Raw genomic sequence first — 24916 nt, 5'->3', positions numbered from 1 at the left:
CAAAGGGCCTGTGTTGTTCTATGGTTCTATGGAGTCAGAAAGTCACGTTGCACTTGTATAAAACTTTGGTTAGGCCACACTTGGAATATTGTGTGCATTTTTGGTCGCCCCATTACAGGAGGGATGTGGAGGCTTTGGAGAGGGTGCAGAAGAGGTTCACCATGAAGCTGCCTGAATTAGAGGGCATGAGCTATAAGGAGAGGTTGGACAAACTCGGGCTGTTTTCTCTGGAGCGTCGGAGGCTGAGGGGAGACCTGATAGAGGTTTATAAAATGAGAGGCGTAGATAGCGAGGACAGTCAGAATCTTTTCTCAGGGTAGAAATGTTGAATACCAGAGGGTTGAGCTTTAAGGTGAGAGAGGCAAAGTTTTTTTTTATTAAAGCACAGAATGGTCCCCGGAACATGCTGCCAGAGGTGGTGGTGGAAGCAAGTACGATAGTGGCATTTACGAGGCTGTTAGACACATGAACATGCAGGGATTATGGATCATGTGCAGGCAGAAGAGATTTAGTTTGGTATTGTGTTCAGCACAGACATCGTGGGCCGAAGGGCCTGTTCCTGTGCTGTACTGTCCTATGTTCTAAAACCTAGAAGTGTGACAGCTTCCCTTCCAAAAGAAAACCACCCAGAATTGGGCAACATTTGGTTTTATTTCTAATTAAAAATAAAATCTTTGAGTCCAAAGCAGCGAGTCCCAGAAACACCCAAAAAATTAGATCATTGATTTTATTTTAAGAACAGAAATTTTGCAAACTATTCCCTCCTCAACGAGGCTCTGGTTGAGCAACCTTCACACAGGATTCACAGGTACATTCAGAGCACAACCCACGGGCAACACCAACTATGATTCATGTTGGGACTGGCACACGCCACCACCCAGCCACTCCCCTTCTGGAAATAAACGTAACACTTCCTTCCCACCAAACACCCTCCCCCATCCTACACATCAAACACAAAGGAAAAGGATGATCAACAAAGCTGTACAGTTATTATTCGAGAGGTCTACAACAGAATGCGCAGTGCTCCTCTTCTTGAGGGTATCCACACTTCTTGCAAGCCGACTTTAGAAGAGTCGATGGTGACAGCAGCTGATATTTGAGCCACACTTCACCCATGACTCAGTGCGTTTCCAACCAGCCAAATGGTCTTCTCGCTTCGGTGGGAATGCCGATTCAGCTGCAGCGAGGCGCGGTGTTGCGGGTGTCCAAGCCCTCTGGCACATCGATTGACACCACTGCTCCGTCAGAAGCCGCCAATCCAGCCAACCTGCTGCTCTGACCTCTCACTCTGGAGCGGATTGACAACTCCAGCTGGAATCACCGAGATTACTGAAGATCCTCCCACACGGAGCAGGCGAGAGCCTCGCACTCCTCGGCGTGGGGTTTTCCTGGAGCTGCATTAGTGCCTTCGATCTTTACCTCTCCGCTTCTCCTTCCTCCCACCACCCCCACTTCTCCTGCCTTCCCACTTAACCATCGGCGGCTCGATCTCAGAAGGTCTCCCTCCGCGATCCGGCACCGGACCCATCAGGATCTGGGAAGCAAAAGCAGCAAGAGACCCTTCCTCAGGAATGTTCGGAATGCCACAGCCTCAAGCTAGAGTTGGTGACTGGGACAGAGAGTGCAATCACCACATCCTCAATGCCAACAAAAGCCTGCACTTATGTAACTCCTTTCACATCCCAAGGGTTTTCCGAAACACATTACAACCAAAGGCATTGAAGTCAGTTGCTGATATAATGTACGGAATACAGCAGATAATCTGAGCATCCACACAAAGCAATATGATAATCTGTCGGTTTTAATATTGTTTGGCCAGGTGCTGCACCATTAGAAGGGTCAGAGTGCACGAATCAGACTCACACAGCACGTAAACAGACCCTCCTCCCACCTCGCCCATGTTGTCAGTCGTCAGGCAAACACTGACACCAATTCCACTTTATTCTCCTCACATTGCAAACAACTGGCTCCACATTCTGCCACTCACCTACACACAAGCAGCAATTCACAGTACCCAGTTAACACACCAGCACGATGTAGGAGGAAATCAAAGCATCTGGTGTGAGTAACTGGTGAGCAAACTCTACCCGCACCCCACACGACGGGTCTGAGCACAGGCACCGAGCAATGCCGTTTGCGTGCAGGCAGAGCGTTCCGAGGGAGCACTGCACAGGCGGAGGCGCGGCCCTTTGGACGAGGTGTTAAACCAAGGCCTCATCTACTGTCTCGCATGGAGTGAACGAAGAGCAGACACCGCGGTGCCACAGTTAATAGAGCAGCTGCCTCACAGCTCCAGCGACCCGGGTTCAATCCTGACCCCCGGTGTTGTCTGTGTGTGGAGTATCCACGTTCTCCCTCTGACTGCGTGGGTTTCCCCTGGATGCTCCGGTTTCCTCCCACATCCCAGAGACGTACGGGTCGGTAGGTTAATTGGCCATTCTAGAATCTGGAGGTGGGGGAAGAGTTGGTGGGAATAGGATTGGTGTAAATGGGTGGTCGGTGGTCAGCACAGACTCAGTGGCCTGAAGGGCCTGTTATCCTGCTGTAGGACCCTGCGACTTAGAACAAGTTCACAGTCAGTGTCCAGCTTGGATGTGCTTCAGCGCATACCTTTACACAAGCAGAAAACACTGGAGAGAGACGGTGTGTGCCTCCTGTTGGCATGGACCCTGACCCCCAGTCAATGAACCGTCCGCCAGAGTGCAGCAAGGCCACAGTACCTCCCAGTGGAGCAGCCCCCACCACACCGTTGGCATTAGCCCAGACCCCTGCATCTCTCCACACCCACACACACACCCACTGTTGATGTTCCTGCCCCAGTCCCAGGCCAGGTTGAACCCCCCCTCCTCCACTGGACCCCTGCTGGACGCTGCCTCTTACCTTGTTGACAGCACAAGCCGTTTTCTCCCGACTGCTCTGGCTGGTGGCCCTGGTAATGACGGAGAGGTCCTCCCGGGCAGACAGCAGACGGGCAAGTGTGACACCGGTCCCGGAGCTGAGCCCGTCTCTCAGGGGCTCATACAGCTGACCCATCGCAGCTCCACATTGCTGAAACAGAAATAAAACATTGACCCCACGTTGCCCGGATCTCCAGGAGGTACGTCAGCTGGCGCACAGGTTGCCATGGTGATGCCTGCCCTGCCTCTCCCAATGGCTCATTTAACTAGGTTCAGCTTTCCACGCTGTTACACCAGCCTGACCCGGGAGAGCATGCTTGTGAAATAAAGTCACGGCTGTGATTACTTCAATCATGAAACGACATTCACTGTCCCTGACTGACATCGGTGGGTCCGCAGTCACGTGTAGGTCCAACTGGGCAAGGACGACAGACTTCCTTCTCTGGAGGACATCAGGGAAACAGATGGGTTTTAGGACAACGTTGTGCTTGTCACCGTTACTGATATTAACCTTTTATACTGGTTCCATTTAACTGTTTCAATTCAAATTCCCTGAATTCTTCCTTCTAATCCTGACCTTGGAATATCATAAAGAAATTTAACCATGTAACCCTGTAAAAAAAATTTACCATTGTGATGTGATAATGGTGACTTTTTTGTACTATTAAGTATTACCAGGGCAGTAGGGAGAACCCCATTAATTTTCAAAATAATACAATGAACTGTACTAATGGGATCTCAGGTTAATGTTCTATCTAGAAAGCGGTACCTTTGACAGTGCGGCACTCCTTCAATACGGCACTGGGCAATCTATCGGGATTTCCAGATGAAGTCTCCGGGATGGTATTTGAACCCACAACCTCGACTCAGATGCAAGATCCCCTCTTACTGAGGCACAGCTGCCTCTACAAACTTCCACAATCAACATCTGGGAGTTCCCTCAACCAAATACGTACAAACTGAAGGATTGGTCGTTTACTCCATTACAGCTGGTGGCAGCTTTCTGTGTACCCATTGGTTGTGAGGTTTTTGTATCACAAGTCACATCTGTGAACGTCTTTCATTACCCACTCCTCTCTTTCTTCCCCTGGGAAAATATCTTTCTTGAAAGATCCCGACATCTTTTCACGTACAGTTCTCTGTCTACGTGACTGAACACTGCTTGTACAGTGCAGGAAAGTTTGTCACCCAGATTGCAATCTGAAAACCTTACAAGGCAAAGCCTGAAACCGGCGTCCTTACCCACAACCCAGGGCTAAAGACAGTAGGTTAAACACTGTACGTCTGTGGCTAAAAACTGCCGGTCTTTGCCGTCAGGGCAGCAGGAGAGGAAATGCGGTCTGATGAGGTGGGAGAGGCCTGACCGACGGTGGGCAGCACCAACGTGACCGCAGTTAGGGAATATTTACTGACATTTTGTGCTGGCAAAGTTACACTGGTATAAACATGAAATCCAAATGTTTGGCCCCTTTATAAAATTCCACCTATGTGCTGAATTTTATGGTAAATGTTAACAAAAAAAAAGGAACAAATGCATAGATCATAGATTACTACAGCAGAGGCCCTTTGGCCCACAATGTTGTGCCAACATTTTATCCTGCTCTAAGATCTATCTAACCCTTCCCTCCATTTCTCTATCATTCACGTGTCTATCTAAGAGTCTCTTAAATGTCCGTAATGTACCTGCCCCCACAACCTCTGCTGGCAGTGCGTTTAACACACCCACCACTCTCTGTAAAAAACTTACCTCTGACATCCCCCTTATACCTTCCTCCAATCACCTTAAAATTATGTCCCCTCGTGTAGCCGTTGTACAGGAATTTAATAATTATAACCAGTCTTAAACTGTAAATGCACAAATCACCATTCAGCCCCACAAACTTACTCAACAACCAAATTAGATCATGGCTGCTCAGGGTTTAACTCCACCTGCCAACCTTGATTCCATATTTCTTTCCATGATAGGAGGCCATTCAGCCTATCACATCTATGCCGGCTCTCAGAGCGTTCTCTCTCCCCCCAGTAATTTTGCCTGTAACCCATTCTCCCCACACTCCTATCAGCTCCCCCCCGATCCACCCCTCACCTACACACTAGCAGCCAGTTAACCCACCAACCCGCACGTCTTTGGGATGTGGGAGGAGACCGGAGGAAAAACACTCGGTCAATGCACAAACTCCACATAGACAGCACTGGAGGTCAGGATTGAAGCCGAATCACCGGGGCAGCGGCACTACCAGCTGTATCACTGTGCCGACCCGCACCCGTCAGTGGCTTGGCCAGGCAAAATAAACCCCATCATCATCTTGAAATCATTGATTAGCCCACAGCGTCAAGTGGGATTCTGAAGCGGACGGAGTTCTGAATTTCCCTTTGCGTGCAGTCGTCCTTCCCGGCGTCACCGATTCCAGCATTAAGTTATGACTCCACACCCTGGAATATCCCAGGAAGAGGAGGGTTTTTAGCTATATAGTCAATCCTTTCATCACCTGCACACACCATTGGATCACCCTGTTCTTTGGTGCTCATGAGGATCTGTGCAACCAAGCCTCAGATTTAACGCTCTATCCTATGTAGTTACAGGAACAGGGAGCGTGTAAAACCTGCTGGGAGTGGGAATGCAGCTTTGACCGAATGGTTCCAAACAGAAGTAAAACCCAGGATCCCACAAAGAGAAACATGGAGCTCACAAGCAAGGCAGTCGTGATGAAACTTTGCAAAAACCCGTGTCTCAGCCACAACTGGAGTGTTCTGTCCTGTTTTGCTCACCACACTTCAGGAAGATGTGAAGACATCTGAGGGGGTGCAGAAGAGATTCACTGAAATGATTCCAGGGATGAGAGGCTTTAGTTCCGTGGATAGAGTGGAGGAGCTGTGGTGGAAGTTAGCGGTGAAGTTGATAAAGTTGACAAATTCCACATGGGGCAGGGCACAGAAGCGATGCATCGTTGGTGTAGCAGTGAAAGAGTGGTGCTAGAGTAAGTTTGGAACAAAGACTGCTCAGTGTAGCCAACGAAAGGGTAGCCGTAGTTAGGGCCCGTGGCTACACCATTAATTTGTAGAAAGTGAAAGGAATCAAGAGAGAAGTTGTTCAAGATGAGAACATGTTCAGCCAGGTGGAAGAGAGTCTTAGTAGAAGGGAACTGGTTGGATCGATGTTCTAGAAAGAAATGGGAAATGGAAATGCACATGCACAGGGGCTGGATGGTGAAGACGAGGTGGTGGGGGCCCGGGAATTGGGAACCGTTAAAACGTGTTAGCTATCTGTGCGGTCATGGCTTGTACTACTGCTGGTGGGGGTTAGGGGTAGGTGGGGGAATGGGGGTAGGTTCTAAAGGGTACGGAGAAAAAAAATGCGGGTCTTTGGGGAGAGGGTTGGAGAATGGGAACAGCTGGATTGCTTGTGCAAAGAGCCTGTATGGACTTGATGGACCAAATGCCCACTTTCCCTCTGTGGCCTTTCTCTGATCCTACAATCCCACCCATTATTTTGATCCAATCTTCTCAAATGTATTCTACAACCGTCATAATGGAATCAGGCCCCTCATACATCAGCAGATCATTGCCCTCACAGATCACTGCCGTCACAGTGGAATCAGGCTCCTCATATATCAGCAGATCACTGCCCTCGCCCATAGGTTTTACACAAATTAAATAAACCTATTGCAGGCCAGAGTAACAAACGGTCCCGAGAATTCTCGCTCAATAAACCTGTTGCTAGTCCCATGTACAGTTGGAAGTCACTCTGAGAGCTGGCCATAGTTCCTTTACGTGACCCTTCGGGAGATTGCAGACCTGTGCTCGCTCAGACCAGTGGAACGACTGCACCGTCACATCCAGGCGACTGATCAACATCTGCCTGCGGCACTCGTACTCCACGCACATGGCTTGATGGATTTCCTCCAGATGTTCCTGGGACACGGAATGCCGATGGTTAGAAGATGTACAAGGTATGGGCTGCAATGATCTGCTCCCTGCTTATCTGAGGAATTCACCCCCTCTCATTCTGCCACCAGATCCACATTCTACAACGTGTTAGCTGCCTGTGCAGTCACAGCAGGTACCAAAATCCCGGGAAACCCTGCCAAAAAGCAGATTGAAGCGAGGTCACTACTGGCTTCTCTGGCCAGTGTCTGTCAGCCCCCGTCACTTCACAAAGCTCAAGCGAACGGTCCTCCCCGTGCAGCACCGAAGGAACAGAGCGCTGCTGAAGGGGAACATACCTAAGCTCACCTCATCTGTATAGATGGGCTGTATAACCAGGAGGTGACAGGACACTGGGAACCTGCTGCTCCACACCAAGAGATCTCCTTTCCCAAAATCTAACCTGCACCAAGTCACTCGGTTACCGCAGCCTCCCTACCAGTTAGCGGGAGTCTGACGAGCGATACTGATCGGGACCTTAGAATGTGCCACTCGACCCCCACCTCACCACCCCCCCTCCCCCAGTCAGAGAGAAACGGTTTCCTCAAACGGGACCACCCAGAACTGGCCTCACAAAGGCCCCCTCCGTGCTACCAGCCCATGCTGACAAAGGCAGGGACTTGGGGAGCTGAGAGACCTCCAGAGTGGGACAGTAAACAGCTCGGAGCACAGCAGGTGCTTGTTGTGAAATAGTTACTGCATCTCTCACCCATTGGCCAGGCTCCAGGCTCCTGCTCAGTAAGGGTTTTCCCACCGTGCCCTCCGGCAGACTGGAACTGGCATCTCGGATCTGAAATACGGAAGGGGAGGAGGTAAGTTCCGCAGGAGAGGTGGAGAGATTTATCCCAATCCCCAGCCGGAGGGTGTCCAGGTATAATGTGCGGACATGTTCACATGCACGCACGGTTGTGTGCACATTTACACAGGTGTGTTCGGACAGATTAGTAAAAGGGTCCAAGCTGCAGAAATTGCAGCTTTAACTCTCTGCTTCCATACTGATCCCCTACCTCAGAGTCATTTGCTTGTCCTAAACCCACATCCCTCAATTCCCTTAACGTCCAGAGATCTATCACAGAGTCACAGGGTACAGAAACTGCCCGATTATATATCAGTGTAAAGGTTACACATGGTGTAAACACTATTCCCAGAGTGGGGATAATTGGACAAATCCATTGTTACCTGCCTGGTGAATGCACTGCTGTTAAGTGGCTGACACTGATTTTGTGAATGCTATTGGTACGTGACAATCCTTCACTCAGTGCACTTGCTGGGGGAATTTACCCAGCTTTCAAAGGCGGTTACTGTGAAGACCTGCTCATTGAATAGGCTGTCCTCGCTGATTTTGACTGCTTGCTCCGAGCCAAGGCACCCTCAGTAGCTGATCGATATTGTTAGAGTAAAACATGTGGATTGGCGATTCAACAGCCGGATGCGTAGGGTGAACCTGGCGCACTGAGTGTTGAAGCTGTGACAGAGGCACAGCTCTCGGAGCAGCACACCAGAGAGAGTTGGGGGGGCGGTGGGGGAGCTAAATGATCATTTCCATTAACCGAGTTGTGAAGACGGCCACCATTTCCCAGCCTCCTTACTTTCAGTTCCAGGTCTCTGAAGAGCTGTGCCACAGGGGCATCTTGCGTGGGTTCAGCCACGCCCAGTGCTCTACACAGTGCCGCCAGCTCTCCGAAGACTTCACCGCCGCCAGCATCTTCTGGCACCTGCTGCTGTTCCTGTGGCAGCTGCCTGGAGCGTAGTAGCCTGGCCGCCTGCAGCTCCGAGCCCAGAAACACTGAAACCAAAGTCACAGCAACAGTGGACATAAGAACGCGGGAATTAGGAGCAGCAGCACATACGTTTGCAGCTGAGCCCCTACCTCAGGAGTCATTTGCTTGTCCTAACCCCACATCCCTCAATTCCCTTAATGTCCAGAGATCTATCACAGAGTCACAGAGGACAGGAATGGGCCCCTTGGCCCACAACATCCATGACAACGTTTCTGCCCATCTGCACCAACCCCATTCGCTGCACCAGGTCCATATCCTGCCCAAACGTAGTGACTGTATCTGAATGCACCTGCTCCTCTGGCAGCAAATTCTAGATATAAACCACGCTCTGTGTAAAAAGCTGTCCCATCCAATCCCCTTTAAAACTTCTTCCCCTCACATTAAACCTCTGCCCTCTTGTTTTTGATAACTCCACCATGGGAAAGGAGGTCTGACTATCTACTCTATCTATGCCTCTTATAATTTTACACATCTCTATCTGGTCACGCCTCAGCCTCCTTTGCTTCAAGGAATACAAGCCCAGTCTATCCAACTTCTCCCCACAGCCAAAGTCCTCCGATCCAGGCAACATTCTGGTGAACCTCCTCTGCACTCTCTCCAGCACAACCACATCCTCACTGTGGTGTGGTGACCAGAAATGCGCGCAGTGCTCCAAGTGTGGTCTAACCAATGTTTTGTAAAATAGCCACATAGTCTCAATTCTTATATTCAAGACCCCGGCCTACAAAGGCGAACATGCCGTATACCTTCTTCACCACCCTATCAACCTATGTTGCCAATTTCAGGGAAGGGCAGGCACGGTAGTGTAGTTGTACAGCTACAGCGCCAGTGACCTGGATTCAAGTCCAGCCGCTCTCCGTAAGGAGTTTGTAAGTTCTCCCCGTGTCTCTGTGGGTTTCCTCCGGGTGCTCCGGTTTCCTCCCACGTTCCAAAGACGTACGGGTTAGGAAGTTGTGGGCATGCTATGATGGTGCCGGCAGTGTGGCAACACTTGTGGGCTGCCCCAAGAATACTCTACGCAAAAGATGCATTTTACTGTGTGTTTCAATGTACATGTGACTAAAACAAATCTTATCTATGGACTTGAGACCCAAGGTCCCTCTGTTCACCAATATCCCTTAGTTCTACCATTTATTGTAGATGTCCTACCCCTATCTGACTTCCCAAAATGCATCACATGATCTCTGTTTTGAATGAAGTCAATGACCGATTCTCCACAGCCCTGTGGGGTAAAGAACTCCAAACACTCACTACCTCCTGAGCGAGAATGTTCCTCCTCACTCCTAATGTCCCAATAGGTCCTAATCGGCCTTCCTCTTCCACTAGCCAATGGTTCCAGACTCTTTGGTCAGGGAAACAACCTCCCTGCATCTGCTGTACCGAGTCCTTGCACATTTGTGAGATGGTCACCCTATGGCATATTGATATTCGGGCGTTGTGTTCAGCACCCCGTCCCACAGGGAGCTGGCTGATGTGACAGCACAGTGGTCAGGTTACTGGACCACTGTCCAGAGCCCTGGATTATCGATCCCACAAACACCATTCAGATCCCACCACAGAAGCTGGGGAGGTGGCGGGGGGAGGGTGGTGGTGGGGGGCAGTTGAATTCAAGTATTTGACAAATCTAGAATTAAAAGCTATTTTTGGTAATGGTGATCAGATTGTTGTAAAAATCCACTGGGTTCAGGGAAGGAGATTGGCCATCTTTATCACATCCTGCGCACAAGTGATGTCAGATCAGCACAAGCACAACAGACCAAACACCCCTCTCCCATGCTGGCCAATTCTATCTGGATTACTGTTCATTGAGCCGAGGACACTTCGAAACTCAAGATCGAGACCGAAAGCAGCACCCCAAATCACGTGCCCCAAAGGACTTTCAAATACTTCAGCAACTTTTGAAACGTAGTCACAGTATATCGTTAGAAACATGGCAGCCTGTTGCACACACCAAGTTCCCACAGATGATCTGTTTTGGGTGGTTGAAAAACAAAAGACTGCAACTGCTGGAAACCTGAAATAAAAACAGAGTGCTGAGAATACTCAACAGGACAGGCAGTGACTGTGGTGTCAGTGAGGTCACCAACAGCTCAGTCTAACGGGTGGACTTTAATGAATGCCCCAGGCAAAAGCAGAGAGTGGAGCTTAGAGGGTGAAAATTCAGTGGAAATATAAAACTCCTTGGCTAGTTAGACAGCAATACGTACTCTTACTCAACTACAGTCGTGGACAGCATGCTACAGCAAGGATGAGATGCCATGAGAGACAGTGCAGAAGAAATTCACCAGGGTGTTGTCAGGATTGGAGAACTGCAGTTAGGAGACAGACTGGCTCCACTGCTGGGGAGGGGTGCGGGCCGCTGCTCTTTGGAACAAATTGAAAGGAGATTTGGTTGAGATGCACCTCTCTATAAGAGGATGACAAAAGGAGAGGGGAATGCCCAATTCCCCGAGCAGAGAGGACAGTAATGGGGGGGCATTGATCGGAATCAATCAGCAGATGGATTAAAGGGGGATTTAGGAAAAGCCAATAAAAGAGCATTGACCTGAAACACCAACTCTGTTTCACTCTCCACAGATGCTGCCTGACCCGCTGAGTGTTTCAGAATTCTTGTTTTTAATCTGATTTGGTGTTGGTCAAGGGATAAATGTTGGTCAGAACTTCCCTGCTCTTTTTCAAGCTGGTTTCACAAGCTCTTTTATTTCTGCCCGAGAAGACAGATTGGTGCTTGCTTTGGGGGTGCCACGTGAAAGGGAACACCTTCAACAATGCGATGGAGACACAGGAGACTGCAAGTTTGTTTCTCTTTACACCTTCAACAGTGCCGCATTCCCTCGGTGCTACACAGTCTGGATTGTGTTCAATCCCTGAACTCAAACCCATGGCCTTTAGACTTGCTGCTGTCAACTGATTCTTTTTTTCTCTCTAACAGAAAGCCCATGGAAAAGGGGAAGGGAGACTGGACTGCAGCTGTGGCTTCAACTGAGGAGGTAGCAGACACAACAGGCTGAATATTTTATCTGTGCTGCAGCTTCGAGGGTCCCATGGTAACGAACCTCCTTGAAACAACAAACAGGATTTTCTAGACCCATTAAAAACAGGGAGAAATCCTCCACTGCTTTGCACACGCCAACCCCAGCAGAACACATGGATCTGGCATTGACTGTCACCTAGCAACAGTACAGATTACATTGAGAAACCAAGCTTGCCACGTCACCACACAGTCAAGAGGTGGCACAGAAAACTTTCTTAAAGACTATTCAACTAAGCACCAGTCAGCCTAATAATCCTTTGAACCTGAACAATCATGTCTCACCCACTTTCCTGCCCAGTCACAATACCCCAGATCACAGTGCTTCAGAAACATTATGCCTGTGAAGCATAAAAACAGAAAATGCGGAAACACCCAGCAAGTCAAGCAGCATCTGTGGGAAGAGAAACAGAGTCAACATTTCAGGTCAGAGCCCTTCGTCAGAGACCTCTCCTTCCCAGTTCTGATGACCGATCCTCGATCTGAAACATTAGCTCTGATTCTCTTCCCACAGATGCTGCCTGACCTGCTGAGTGTTTCCAGCATGTTACTGTTCTTAGATTTCCAGCATCTACAGATTTTTTTTTATTTCCAGGTATTTCACCTTAAAAAGATCAGAATAGATAAAATGTAAATTTATTTTTATTAACTTAAATGTACATCTAAGGATTAACAGATTAGAGGTGGAATGAGCAGTCACAGAGCTGCCAGTGCTCCATACTAACCAGCTCGCTCGTAGTTTCTCATTCCACATCACATTTAAGAATGAGAGCAAAAAACAATCCGCTGGAGGAGCTGTGGGCCGAGCAGCACCTGTGGGAGGAAAGGAATTGTCGATGTTTCGGGCTCTGTTTGTTGCTCCAGGTTCCAGCATCCGCAGTCTCCATGGTTAAGAATGGATCTCACTCCACTGCTCGACTCGGCCTTCACCCTCCTGGTTCCATCTTCCTCCATATTTGACCGCCTCCATCTATCATACATTGGCCTCTGTCTCCCAACTCCACCCCTCCTCCATCCTTCACCACCTACCCCACCCATCAGCTCCTGTTCTGCCTCATCAGACCCCCTCCTCTCTCTACACCGGCCATCTCCCCTCTCACTCCTGATGCAGAATTTCAACCTGAAACATTGACATCTCCTTCCCTCCCCGCCCCCCCCCACCCTACAGATGCCGAGTTCCTCCAGCAGATTTTGTTATTTTGGGATTAGTTTGAGGTCACTTTGTTGCCACGGTAGCACTTCAGTAACAGGGTGTCCTTGCTGTACAAATAATCTCACACGTAACGAATAGAGAACCAACTTAGCCAAACTGCATTCAGCTCCTACATTCACCTCCGTAACAGTCATGGAGTTGTACATCGAAGCAGCCCCTTCGGTGCACCACGTCTATGGTGACCCATCAGTCCCATCTCTAGCAATCCCACCTGCCTGCATTAATTCCATCTCTATCCATGCCTGCTCATTCAAGTACCCGTCCTGATGCCTCATAAATGTTGTTAGTTTCTGCCTCCACCACCTCCTTCCAGATACCAACTACTCTTTTGTGTGACAATATAACCCCTCAGATCCCCTTTAAACCTCATCACTCTCACCTTAAACCTCTGCCCTCCAGTTTGATATGATCATGACAGTGAACTATTTCACAAAGGTAGATACCTGGTGTCAGTTCAATTCCCCGGTACCAACCTGACAGAGGTCCTCACTTTTCTATTGCAATGTGCAAAGATTATCACATCTGCATCTGTGCAGGCACCCTCCCCGAAATGCAGGGGTATGCTCCTTCCTTCCCCACCACTGCTGCAGAAAGACCACCCCCACTCCACTCCCCCTCCCACAACAGGGGCAGAACAAGCCCACATTCTGTGGGATCTGCCTGTGATTAATTCCATATCCATTAATACCCTTGGTTAATAAATATCCATCCACCTCAAATTTAACACGTCCAGCAACAATTGCTGTTTGCAGAAGAGTTTGAACCGTTCCCCCAGCCTTTGCCAAGAATGGGAAGCACAGACAGCACTCTCTAAAGGATTGGCTCTAATGTTTAATCAACACTTCCTGCACCAATGCGCAGGATCGAAAGAGGCTGCAGAGGGTTGTAGACTCAGCCAGCTCCATCACGGGCACAACCCTCCCCGCCATCGAGGACATTTTCATAAGGCGGTGCCTCAAGAAGGCAGCTTCCATCATTAAGGACCCTCACCATCCGGGACATGCCCTCTTCTCGTTACTACCATCGGGGAGGAGGTACAGGAGCCTGAAGACCCACATTCAACAATTTAGGAACAACTTTAAGTTTACATTTTTTAAAAATTTTTTTTAATTTACAGCGTGGTAACAGGCCCTTCCGGCCCAACGAGTCCGCGCCGCCCGTTTTAAACTCAAATTAACCTACCCGTACGTCTTTGCAATGTGGGAGGAAACCAGAGCACCCGGAGGGAACCCACGCAGACACGGAAGAACATACAAACTCCTTACAGACAGCGACGGGAATCGAACCCCGATCGCTGGCGCTGTAATAGCATTGCGCTAACCGCTACGCTACCACGCCATCAGATTTCTGAACAGTCCATTTTTTATTCCTTTTCTCCACTATTTATTTATTTCTGAAACTTATAGTACAGCAGCTGTGCTGCTGCTACAAAACAACAAATTTCGCAACATACGTCAGTGATGATAAACCTGATTCTGATATGAAATAAATATCATAAATCATGGGAATACAGCTTCAGTTCTGGTTACCCGTGCAACACTTACGCAGCAGTTGGAGGCAGCTCTGTTTGTCATTCAGCCTGGAGGTGGCGCTTCCTGCGGTGAGGGACGGGTAGGGACAGTGTAGCTCACTGAGCAACCCACTGACCTCCAGCTGAAAGGTTTCTGCATCTTCAGCACCTGTGAAACCGAGAAGGAGCCTGTAACTGTATCAAGTCCAGAGGCTAAACACCACTTGGCCCCATACATTCCTCACTCAGGCTACATGTTGATCGAACACATTCAGTTCACCCCTGAAGTGAGAATCGATTCTTTCTGATCCCCAAAGGTACTCAGTCCAAAGTATTCACTTCTCCTCCTTTCACCAGAAATATATCCAGCTCTTCTTTAAAGGGAAACTTCCCATTCTGTCTCCCAAAGTTCTGCACACGTGGTGTGTGTGCAATCCGAGGGCAACCGTGCGCACATCAAGGTTGGTAGCAGGATTCCGCTGCACGTGTCAGAGTCCCAACGTTGGTCAGGAGCCTCACTCACCGTGCCTGCCCCTCGCTGTGCTGTACCTGCCCTGAGAGCGCTGCATAATGCCAGCACGTGTCTGAAATTAAAACAAAGTCAGTCCCTCAACATCTAACTTCTTCAATTCACTAAAAGGAATGTGTATACTAATTCTATTGTCTGTGATGATCACAGTGCCGATGGTGACCGTGACATATATGTATCCACCCTCCACTCGTTGCATTTTCCAGAAATGACCCTGCTCTCATTGGGATGTTGCTGTGTTTCTGTTCCCTCCGCAATTTAAGCAGATTTTCCTGAGTAAATGGACTTGGTTTGCAGACAAGCAGCTGCTCCAAGTCACATGCCCTGTCGCTTATTGGTTGGTACAGTGTCGTTGACAAATACTCTGAAGAAATCAAGATTTTAACCAGAAGAAAATTAGAAAATTACAGATGCTGGAAATCTGAAATAAAAACAAAATGCTAGATCAACTCAGCAGATCAGGCAGCAGCTGTGGGGACAGAAACAGAGTGAATGTTTCAGACTGAAGACTGGGAAACTGTATAAACAAGTGGCGTGTATGACTCACCTCACTTCCTATCCATCCTTTCCCACCCTCTCTCCAACTTAAAAATAATTTGTTTTTGTGCTTCTCCAGTTCTAACAAAGGGTCTTGGACAAGAAACGTTAACTCTGATTCTCACTCCACAGGTGCTGACTGACCTGCTGAGTGTTTCTAGCACTTTGTTTTTATTTCAGATTTCCAGCACCTGCAATTGTCTAATTTTCTTCCTGAAGTAACTTTATTTCTTCAGGGGGGAGAGGGGGGGGGGGCAGAGGTGGGGGAGAAGGGGGGGAGAGGGACATACAGCACAGAAATAGGCCCTTCGGCCCATACACGTCTATGCCGATCAAGATGCATATACAAGCTAATCCCATTTCCCACCTCTTGGCCCATATCCCACTAAAATCTTGTCATCCATATAACTGTCCACATACTTCTTAGATGTATCTAACGTACCTGCCTCACCCACTTCCTCTGGTAGCTGGCTCCATATATTTACCACTCGCTGTGGATAAAGTTGCGCTTCAGGTTATTTAAACCTTTCACCTCTAACCTTAAAACTACCTCCTCTAGTTTTCGATTCCCCAGCCCTGGGAAAAAGACTGCTCATCCTATCTATGCCCCTCATGATTTTATATACCTCAATGAGATCATCCCTCGGTCTTCTCCGCTCCATGGAGTAAAGGCCCAGCCTGTCTAACTTCTAACTCAGTCCCTCGAATCCCAGCGACATCCTTGTAAATCTTTTTTATACTTTTTCCATCTTAATCACATCGTTCCTATAACAGGTGACCAAAACTGAACACAATATCCAACTGTGGCCTCACCAACATCTCGTACAATTGCAACATAACCTCCCAGCTTCCATATTCAATGCCCTGGCTGATGAAGGTCAGCATGCCAAAAGCCTTCTTCACTGACCCGTCTATCTGTGACTCCACTTTAAGGGAACTATGCACCTGTACTCCAAGGTCCCTCTGTTCTACAACAGTACCTGGGGCCCTTCCATTCAATGTAAAAGTCCTACCTTGATATGTCCTTCCAAAAGGTAACACTTCGCACTGATCTGAATTAAATTCTATTTCCCGTTCATTAGCCCAACTTCCCAGCCAATCAATATCCCGCTGCAATCCTTGATTCTCCTCTTCACTGTCTATAACACCACCATCTGCAAACTTACTAACTATTCCTCATATATTCTCATACAAATCATTAATAGAGATGACAATTAACAATGGGCCCCTGGGGCACACCACTAGTCACAGTCTGAGAAACATCCATCCACCATCACCCTCTGTTTCCTACCACCCAGCCAATTTTGTATCCAGTTTGCTAACTCTCCTTGGATACCATGCGATCTAACCTTCCAGAATAGCCTACCATGTGGAGCCTTGTCACAAGCCTTTACTGAAATCCACACATACTACATCTACCACCCTCTCCTCGTCAACTTTCCTCATCACTTCATCAAAAAACTCAATCAGATTCATAAGACAATGTCTCCCACACATGAAGCCATGCTGGCTACCCCTAATCAACCTCTGCCTTTCCAAATCCAAGTGTATCTTATCCCTCAGAATGCTTTCCAGCAACTTAACTGCCACAGATGTTTGTCTAACTGGTCTATAATTACCATGTCTGCCCTTCTTAAATAAAGGCATAACATTTGCTATCCTTCAGCCTTCTGGCACCTTGCCAGAGGATAGCAATGTTACAAACATCTCAGCAAAGGCGCCAGCAATTTCTTCTCTGGCTTCCCATAGTGCTCTTCGATATACCTGGTCTGGACCTGCTGATTCCTGCACTCTTAGAGAACTCAAAAACTTCACCACTATTAATTGTCAATAATATTATGTATCTAGGCTCGAATCAGATAAAGGAGGAATGTTCTCTTCCCCACAACAACTTAATAACAAGGTTACCTTGTATTTACGTTGCAATTTTAAAGTGGCAGAACCCTCCGAGGCACTTTACACAGATGAAGAATCCTACAGCACAGAAACCAGCCCTTTCTGCCCACCTCATCCATGCTGATCATGATGACTATCTCAGCTGATCCCATATGCCACATCCCTCTGTGTCTTTCCCATCCAAGCACCTGTCCCAATGCCATTTAAATGTTGTAACTATACTGCCTCAACATCTCCTCTTGCAGCTCATTCCAGATAACCATCACCCTGTGAATGTGTGAAAAACTTAGCCCTCAGATCTCCTTTACATTTCTCACCTTAAACCTATGCCCTCTGCTCCTAGACTCCCCTGCCCTGAGGGGAATAACTCTATCTACCCTATCTATACCCCTCATAATTTTATAGACCACTATAAGGTCACCCCTCAGCCTCCTACGCTCCAGTGAGAACAAACCCAGCCTGTCCAGTCTCTCTTTTATAACTACAGCCCTCCATTCCAGGCAACATCCTGGTGAATCTCTTCTGCACCCTCTTTATCGCTACCACATCCTTCCTGTAGTCTAGCACCAGAACTCCAAGTGCAGTTGAACCAATGTTTTGTACAGCCACAAAGCCACATCTCAACTCTTACACACAATGCCTCGGCCAATGAAGGCAAGCGTATCAAATGCCTTCTTCACTATCCTATGCACTCGTGTCACCACTTTCAGGGAGCTTTAGACTTGCACCTCAAGGTCCCTCTGTACATCCACACTCCCAAGTCCCTGTCATTTACTTCATGTGTCCTACCAATATCTGACTTCCCAAAGTGCATTATCTCGAACTTGTCTGCATTAAATTCCATCTGCCACTGCTCAGCCCAACTTTCCAGCTGATCTATGTCCCACTGTATCCTTACACAGCTTCAAGTTCCTGGGTGTCAACATCTCAGAGGAGCTAGCCTGCACCCAGCACACAGATACAACTATGAAGAAGGTACGCCTGCGTCTCTACTTTCTAAGAAGTTTAAAGAGATTCGGCATGTCATTGAGGTCTCTGACAAACTTCTGCAGATGTAAAGTGGAAAACATTCTGACTGGTTGCATCACAGCCTGGTATGGAAACTCCAATACACAGGACCACAAGAGGCCATAAAGAGTGGTGGGACTCAGCCAGTTCAATCACAGGTACTGCTTTCCCCACCATCGAGGGGAGGTGATGTCTCAGGAAGGCGACATCCATCGTCAGGGATCCCCACCATCCGGGACCATGCCCTCTTCTTGATGCTGCCATCAGGCAGGAGGTACGGGATCCTGAAGACCCATACCTCAAGGTTCAACCACAGCTTCTTCCCCACTGCCATCAGGTTCTTGAACCCACCTGAAAACCCTAACACTACCTTGGACTTTAATTCTTTTCCTCTCTTTCAACTTGCACAAACATTATGTTTATTTTGTTGTATAAGTTAAGTACAATTTACACTAACAGAAGTTTATGTTAACTTATGTTTGTCATGTCTGTAATATACCGTGCTCCTGCTGCAAAAAGCTAACTTTCATGGCAGAACTTTGCCAGAAACTTTACCAAGATCTATGTAAACCATATCTACCGTTCCACCTTCATCAATTTTAGTTACCTCCTCAAAAAACTTAATCAGATTTGTAGACATGATCTCCCCTGCACAAAACCATGCCGACTCCTCCTAATCAGTTCCTGCCTTGCCAAGTGAACACAAATCCTTCTGCTCAGAAAGAATCTTCTCCAACAACTTCCTTGCCACTGATGCAAGGCTGTAGTCTTCTGGTAACTTCACCTGTGGCTAACAAGGATGCAACAATCTCTGTCAGAGCCCGAGCAATCTCCTCCCTTGCACCTTGGGCGAGATCCGTCAGGCCCTGCAGATTTATCCACCCTAATGTGCTCCATTATTCCCAGCACCTCCTTAAGATCACAGATGTGATCTTAAAATCTGACAATGAGCCACAAAGAGAGGCCTTTCCACAAAAAATCATTCATATGAACTGGTTAGTTGTTTCCAAAGTTAACAGTTACCTGATTTGCTTTGTAATCCCAGCAATTTGTCTTAATTCCAGATATTCAACTTCTTGTTTTATTCACTGTTGGCATGGAAGCTAGCTCAAGTGCTACTAAAATGGATTAGTATTAGCGGGTGCTTGATGCTTGGCATAGACAGGTTGGGTCAGAGGGCCCATTCTTGCACTGTATGATTGCAAGACTCTATCTAGATATCTCCAGCATTCACAGCCCATCTCTAATCACCCTTGAGAAGGTGGTGGTGAGCTACCTCCTTGAACCACTGCAGTCCTTCTGGTGAAGGTACTCCCACAATCATAATAGGTCTAATTTCTGGAAAAACAGCAATATATTTGGCAAAAACCTGGTCAGAGGCTTAATGGAGAGAGAGAGCGCGAGAGAGAGCGAGTGAGCGAGAGCGAGCGATGGATTTCCAGAGCACTGGGTCGAAGCAGCTGAAGGACAGACACTAAAGGTGTTGCAGCGTAAATGCAGTCAATGCAAGGGGCCAGAATTGGAGCATCCAGGGAACCAGCTGGAATTGTTATCCACTCTGCCAGCCTCTTTTCCCCAGGACTACTTGCAACTTTTCCCAATTCCCACCTGTTGTTGGGGTGAGGCATTCCTCCAGGAGGCTGACAGCTTTCAGCTCAGACACCAGCCAGGAGCAGGCACCAGTGAAATGTGGGCAGCACGGCCCCTTCTCCACTTCCTGCGACAATACACCCTCTTTAACGAGCTGCCCAGTGTACCTGCAACAGTCAGAAAGTGCAACGCTCAACAAAGTCACCAGTCAGTGCAGAGCTCAACCCCAATACTTCCTAATCACTTCAACATTTTCATTCTCTGCAATACTGCATGAGAAGCCTTCAGCAACCCTCTGGAAAGTTATCCATTTAGAACCAGTCCTCTGCTTCCATCCCCCAAGCTGCAACTCTTTCCCACAATGAATACATTTAATTTTCTTTTAAAGGAGATGGTTGAGTATCCCATCAAATGGTGAATCCCAGGTCTTACCCTGCTGCACATAAAGGAGAAATTCTTCATGTCATTTTCAGTTCTTTCACCAAGCACATGGGCACTTGAACTTGGTGTCCTTACACACTAACAAGGCTTGATGATATTGTACTGCCATGGTTTGGAGACAAGTGCCCAGGGAGCTGCCAGTGCTGGAGGGATTTGACAAGCCACCAAGTTAGGGTTTCCATCAAATCCAGAAGCTCAAACCCAGTACTGGGCTCAATCTAAAGCTCAGGAAACAGCTGAAATAAAGTCACAAAATGCTGGACCTGAAACATTCTCCGTTTCTCTTTCCACAAATGCTAGCTGACCCGATGACTATTCCCAGCATTTTGTTTTTATTTCAGATTTTCAGCATCTTTTCAGTATGAAACAGCTGAATCACTTTACTATGGAGCTGATTCAGTTACTCAAAGTTTGCAACAATCTGTTTTGGAATGCCCAGAGGTTGGGAAAGATGCAAGCCCATCTTTCCAGACCTTCCAGCTCACGCATCAGTGCCACCCTCCCCCACCTCCCCTCCCTCTCTCTCCCCCTCCCCTCCCTCTCTCCCCCCTCCCCCTCCCCTCCCTCTCTCCCCCCCCCCTCTCTCCCCCCTCCCCTCCCTCTCTCCCCCTCTCTCCCCCCTCCCCTCCCTCCCCCCGTCCTCCCCCCTCCCCCTCCCCCCACTCCCTCCCCCTCCCCCCCACCCTCCCCCCCTCCCTCCCACCCCTCCACCCTCCCCCTCCCTCCCCCCTCCCTCCCCCTCCCCCCTCCCTCCCTCCCCCTCCCCCCGTCTCCCCCCTCCCTCCCTCACCCTCCCCCCTCCCCCTCCCCCCCTCCCCCCGTCTCCCCCCTCCCTCCCTCACCCTCCCCCCGTCTCCCCCCTCCCTCCCTCACCCTCCCCCCTCCCTCCCTCCCCCTCCCCCCCCTCTGTCTCCCCCCCTCCCTCCCTCCCCTCGCCCCCTCCCTCCCCCTCCGTCTCCACCCTCCCCCTCCCCCCCTCCCCCCCTCCCTCCCTCCCTCCCTCCCCCTCCGTCTCCCCTCTCCCTCCCCCCTCCCCGTCTCCCCCCCTCCCTCCCCCTCCCCCCCTCCCCCACTCCGTCTCCCCCCTCCCCCGCCCTCCCTCCCCCTCCGTCTCCCCCCCTCCCTTCCTCCCTCCCCCTCCATCTCCCCCTCCCTCCCCCCTCCCCCTCCCCCTCCGTCTCCCCCCCTCCCCCTCCCCCTCCGTCTCCCCCCTCCCCCTCCGTCTCCCCCCCTCCCCCTCCCCCTCCGTCTCCCCCCTCCCACCCCCCTCCCCCTCCCCCCGTCTCCCCCCCTCCCTCCCTCCCCCCCCCGTCTCCCCCCCTCCCTCCCCCCCCTCTCTCCCCCACCCCCCAGGCTGTCAGTGCAGTTCAATCCCCCATCTCCCTGCCCCCCGGCCCCGGCCCCGGCCCTTACCCCAGCGCCGTCAGCAGAGCGGCCACCGGGCCCTCCATCCCCGCCCTCCCGCCGCTTCCGGCCGCCATCGGGCCGCCCCTGGATCACGGGGCCTGGCGGGGGCGGCCGGGGAACTGCCTGTTCGCAGCCCCGACCGGGTCCCCCTCCACCTACCCCCTCACCCCCCACCCACCCCCTCACCCCTCCACCCACCTCCTCACCCCCACCCACCCCCTCACCCCCTCACCCCTCCACCCACCCCCTCACCCCCCACCCACCCCTCCACCTACCCCCTCACCCCCCACCCACCCCCTCACCCCCTCACCCCTCCACCCACCCCCTCACCCCTCCACCCACCCCCTCACCCCCACCCACCCCTCCACCTACCCCCCACCCCCCACCCACCCCTCCACCCGCCCCTCACCCCCTCACCCCTCCACCCGCCCCCTCACCCCCACCCACCCCCTCACCCCTCCACCCGCCCCTCACCCCTCCACCCACCCCCTCACCCCCCCCACTCCTCCACCCACCCCCTCACTCCCCACCCACCCCTCCACCCACCCCCTCAACCCCCACCCCTCCACCCACCCCCCACTCCTCCACCCACCCCCTCACCCCCCACCCACCCCCCTACCCACCCCCCCACCCACCCCCTCACCCCCCACCCACCCCTCCACTCACCCCCCACCCCACCCACCCCCTCACCCCCACCCACCCCTCCACCTACCCCCTCACCCCCCACCCACCCCCTCACCCCCACCCACCCTCCACCTACCCCCACACCCCTCACCCACCCCTCCACCTACCCCCTCACCCCCCACCCACCCCTCCACCTACCCCCTCACCCCCCACCCACCCCTCCACCTACCCCCTCACCCCCCCACCTACCCCCTCACCCCCCACCCACCCCTCCACTTACCCCTTCACCCCCCCACCCCTCCACCTACCCCCTCACCCCCCCACCTACCCCCTCACCCCCCACCCACCCCCTCACCCCCACCCACCCCTCCACCTACCCCCTCACCCCCCCACCTACCCCCTCACCCCCCACCCACCCCTCCACTTACCCCTTCACCCCACCCACCCCTCCACCTACCCCCTCACCCCCCTCCCCACCTACCCCCTCACCCCCCACCCACCCCTCCACCTACCCCCTCACCCCCCACCCACTGCCCCACCCACCCCCTCACCCCCCACCCACCCCTCCACCTACCCCCTCATCCCCCCACCCACCCCCTGCCCCACCTACCCCCTCACCCCCCACCCACTCCACCACCTACCCCTCAATCCCCCTCTCCCCCCTCACCCCCCACCTACCCCTCAATCCCCACCTGCCCCCCTCACCCACCCCCCCCCCACTTCCCCCACTGCCTCCTCCCCCAGGATGTCCAAGTCCGACTGACTGTTGCAAACCCATCGTGTACACAGCAAGATCCCACAACCAGCAATGTGACGATCGCCACACCATCTGTTGTGACGTTGAGGTTGAAGGTGGGGGCGAACTGTCTCGCCCCAGAGTGTCACTGGGATCGTTACTTCCCTTCTAATGACACTGAAGGTCATTCACTGGGTTCCGAGGGGAACTATCCCACTGGTCCCATCATTCCGAGAAAGCGGAAAGGGCCTTAACTCTCGAATGGTGCAGTGACTTTTTTACATTTAGACCTGATCTCTTGACAAGAACCAATCTGTAAAATTTCCCGACCATGTACTCTCTGGCAGCTTCACTCCCTCGTCCACTTCCTCACTGCATCACTTTGATAGCAGCAGTGGCTGAGAGTGAATAGCTCAGCAAAGACTGGAAATCAACAATGTCAGTGAACAGTACTCAAGCGTGTGATTGTGCTGGAGAGGGTGCCTGGGAGAAATGTCTCCATTATGAGGAGAGACTGGATAGGTTGGGCTTGTTTCCCTTGGAGTGGGAAATGCTGAGGGGGAGCCCCAGATATGTACAAACTAATGAGAGGTAAGGATAGGGTAGACAGTGGTAAACTTTTACCCCATAGCAGAGGTGTCTGTAATTAGGGTATGGGGTAGGAAGTTTAGATTTTTTTCACCCAGAGGGTGGCTGGACTCTGGAACGCACTGCCTGAGAGGCTGGTGGAGGCAGAGACTCTCACAACACTTACAACGTATCTACATTAGCACTTAAATCACCGAGGCAGAGACGGCTACAGACCAATGGGATTAGAATAGATGGGGCAAAATCAATGAAATACTGAGACACTCAGTGGGACAGGCAGCAACTGTGGAGGGAAATGGAGAGTCGTTTCCCAAAACGTTAGTTTCCCAGGTGCTGCCTGACCTGCTGAGTTCCTCCAGCAGCTCGTTTTTTGCCCCAGATTCCAGCATCCGCAGTCTCTTATGTCTTCGTTAGTACAGACAGGTATAAGATGGACATGGCCATGGTGGGCCAAAGGGCTGACTTCTGTGCTGCATGGTCCTATGACTTATATTTGATGTAGGTAGAAAAACCTCTGAGTTCAGACTCAAGCACAACCTCACCGGGATGCTGCCTGGATCAGAGGGTATGAGAGGTTGGACAAACTCGCGTTGCCTTCTCTGGCGTGTCAGAGGCTGAGAGGAGACCTGATAAAAGTTTACAAGATTATGAGAGGCATCGATAGGATAGACAGTCAGAATCTTTCTCCCAGGGTAGAAATGTCAAATACTTGAGGACGTGCGTTTAAGGTGAGAGGCAGAAAGTTTAAAGGAGATGCGCAGGGTAAGTTTTTTTTTACATTAGAGAGTAGTGGGTGCCTGGAATGGGCAGCCGGGGGAAGTGGTGGAAGCAGATACGATTTAAGAAGCTGTTGGCACGGTAGCGTAGCGGTTAGCGCGACGCTATTACAGCGCCAGCGATCGGGGTTCGATTCCCGTCGATGTCTGTAAGGAGTTTGTACGTTCTCCCGCGTCTGCGTGGGCTTCCTCCGGGAGCTCCGGTTTCCTCCGACATTGCAAAGACGTACGGGTAGGTTAACTTGGATTTAAAATGGGCGGCGCGGACTCGTTGGGCCGGAAGGGCCTGTTACCGCGCTGTGAGTAAATAAAACGGACACGTGAATGTGCAGGGAATGGAGGGATATGGATCATGTACAGGCAGAAGAGATTTAGTTTAATTTGGCATCATGAGCCGTGGGTCAAAGGGCCTGTTCCTGTGCTGTACT

General features: G+C 50.7%; 1 protein-coding gene across 4 annotated transcripts in view; it reads right to left on the bottom strand.

The window, feature by feature from the left end:
• Positions 1-21852, bottom strand: part of LOC127586454 (protein FAM98A-like) — a 108828-nt gene extending 86976 nt beyond the window's left edge. For 3 of the 4 annotated variants that reach the window (XM_052044438.1, XM_052044436.1, XM_052044437.1), the window contains exons 1-7: positions 21771-21852; positions 19935-20083; positions 14391-14525; positions 8411-8607; positions 7531-7611; positions 6693-6809; positions 2881-3048 (exon numbers count right to left, since the gene is read on the bottom strand). In XM_052044438.1, coding sequence (XP_051900398.1) covers positions 2881-3048; positions 6693-6809; positions 7531-7611; positions 8411-8607; positions 14391-14525; positions 19935-20083; positions 21771-21838 — 915 coding nt within the window. In that variant the 5' untranslated portion in view covers positions 21839-21852. Of the gene's footprint in view, positions 1-713; positions 1535-2880; positions 3049-6692; positions 6810-7530; positions 7612-8410; positions 8608-14390; positions 14526-19934; positions 20084-21770 lie in introns of those variants that run through there. The other variant, XM_052044435.1, reaches the window with a different exon arrangement.
• Positions 21853-24916: the final 3064 nt, after the last annotated feature.

The sequence above is a fragment of the Pristis pectinata genome, chromosome 35, assembly GCF_009764475.1.
Source record: "Pristis pectinata isolate sPriPec2 chromosome 35, sPriPec2.1.pri, whole genome shotgun sequence".
NCBI classification, from domain to species: Eukaryota; Metazoa; Chordata; class Chondrichthyes; order Rhinopristiformes; family Pristidae; genus Pristis; species Pristis pectinata.
Note: the sequence above shows the minus strand (reverse complement) of the source record. Positions and strands in the feature narration are given on the sequence as shown.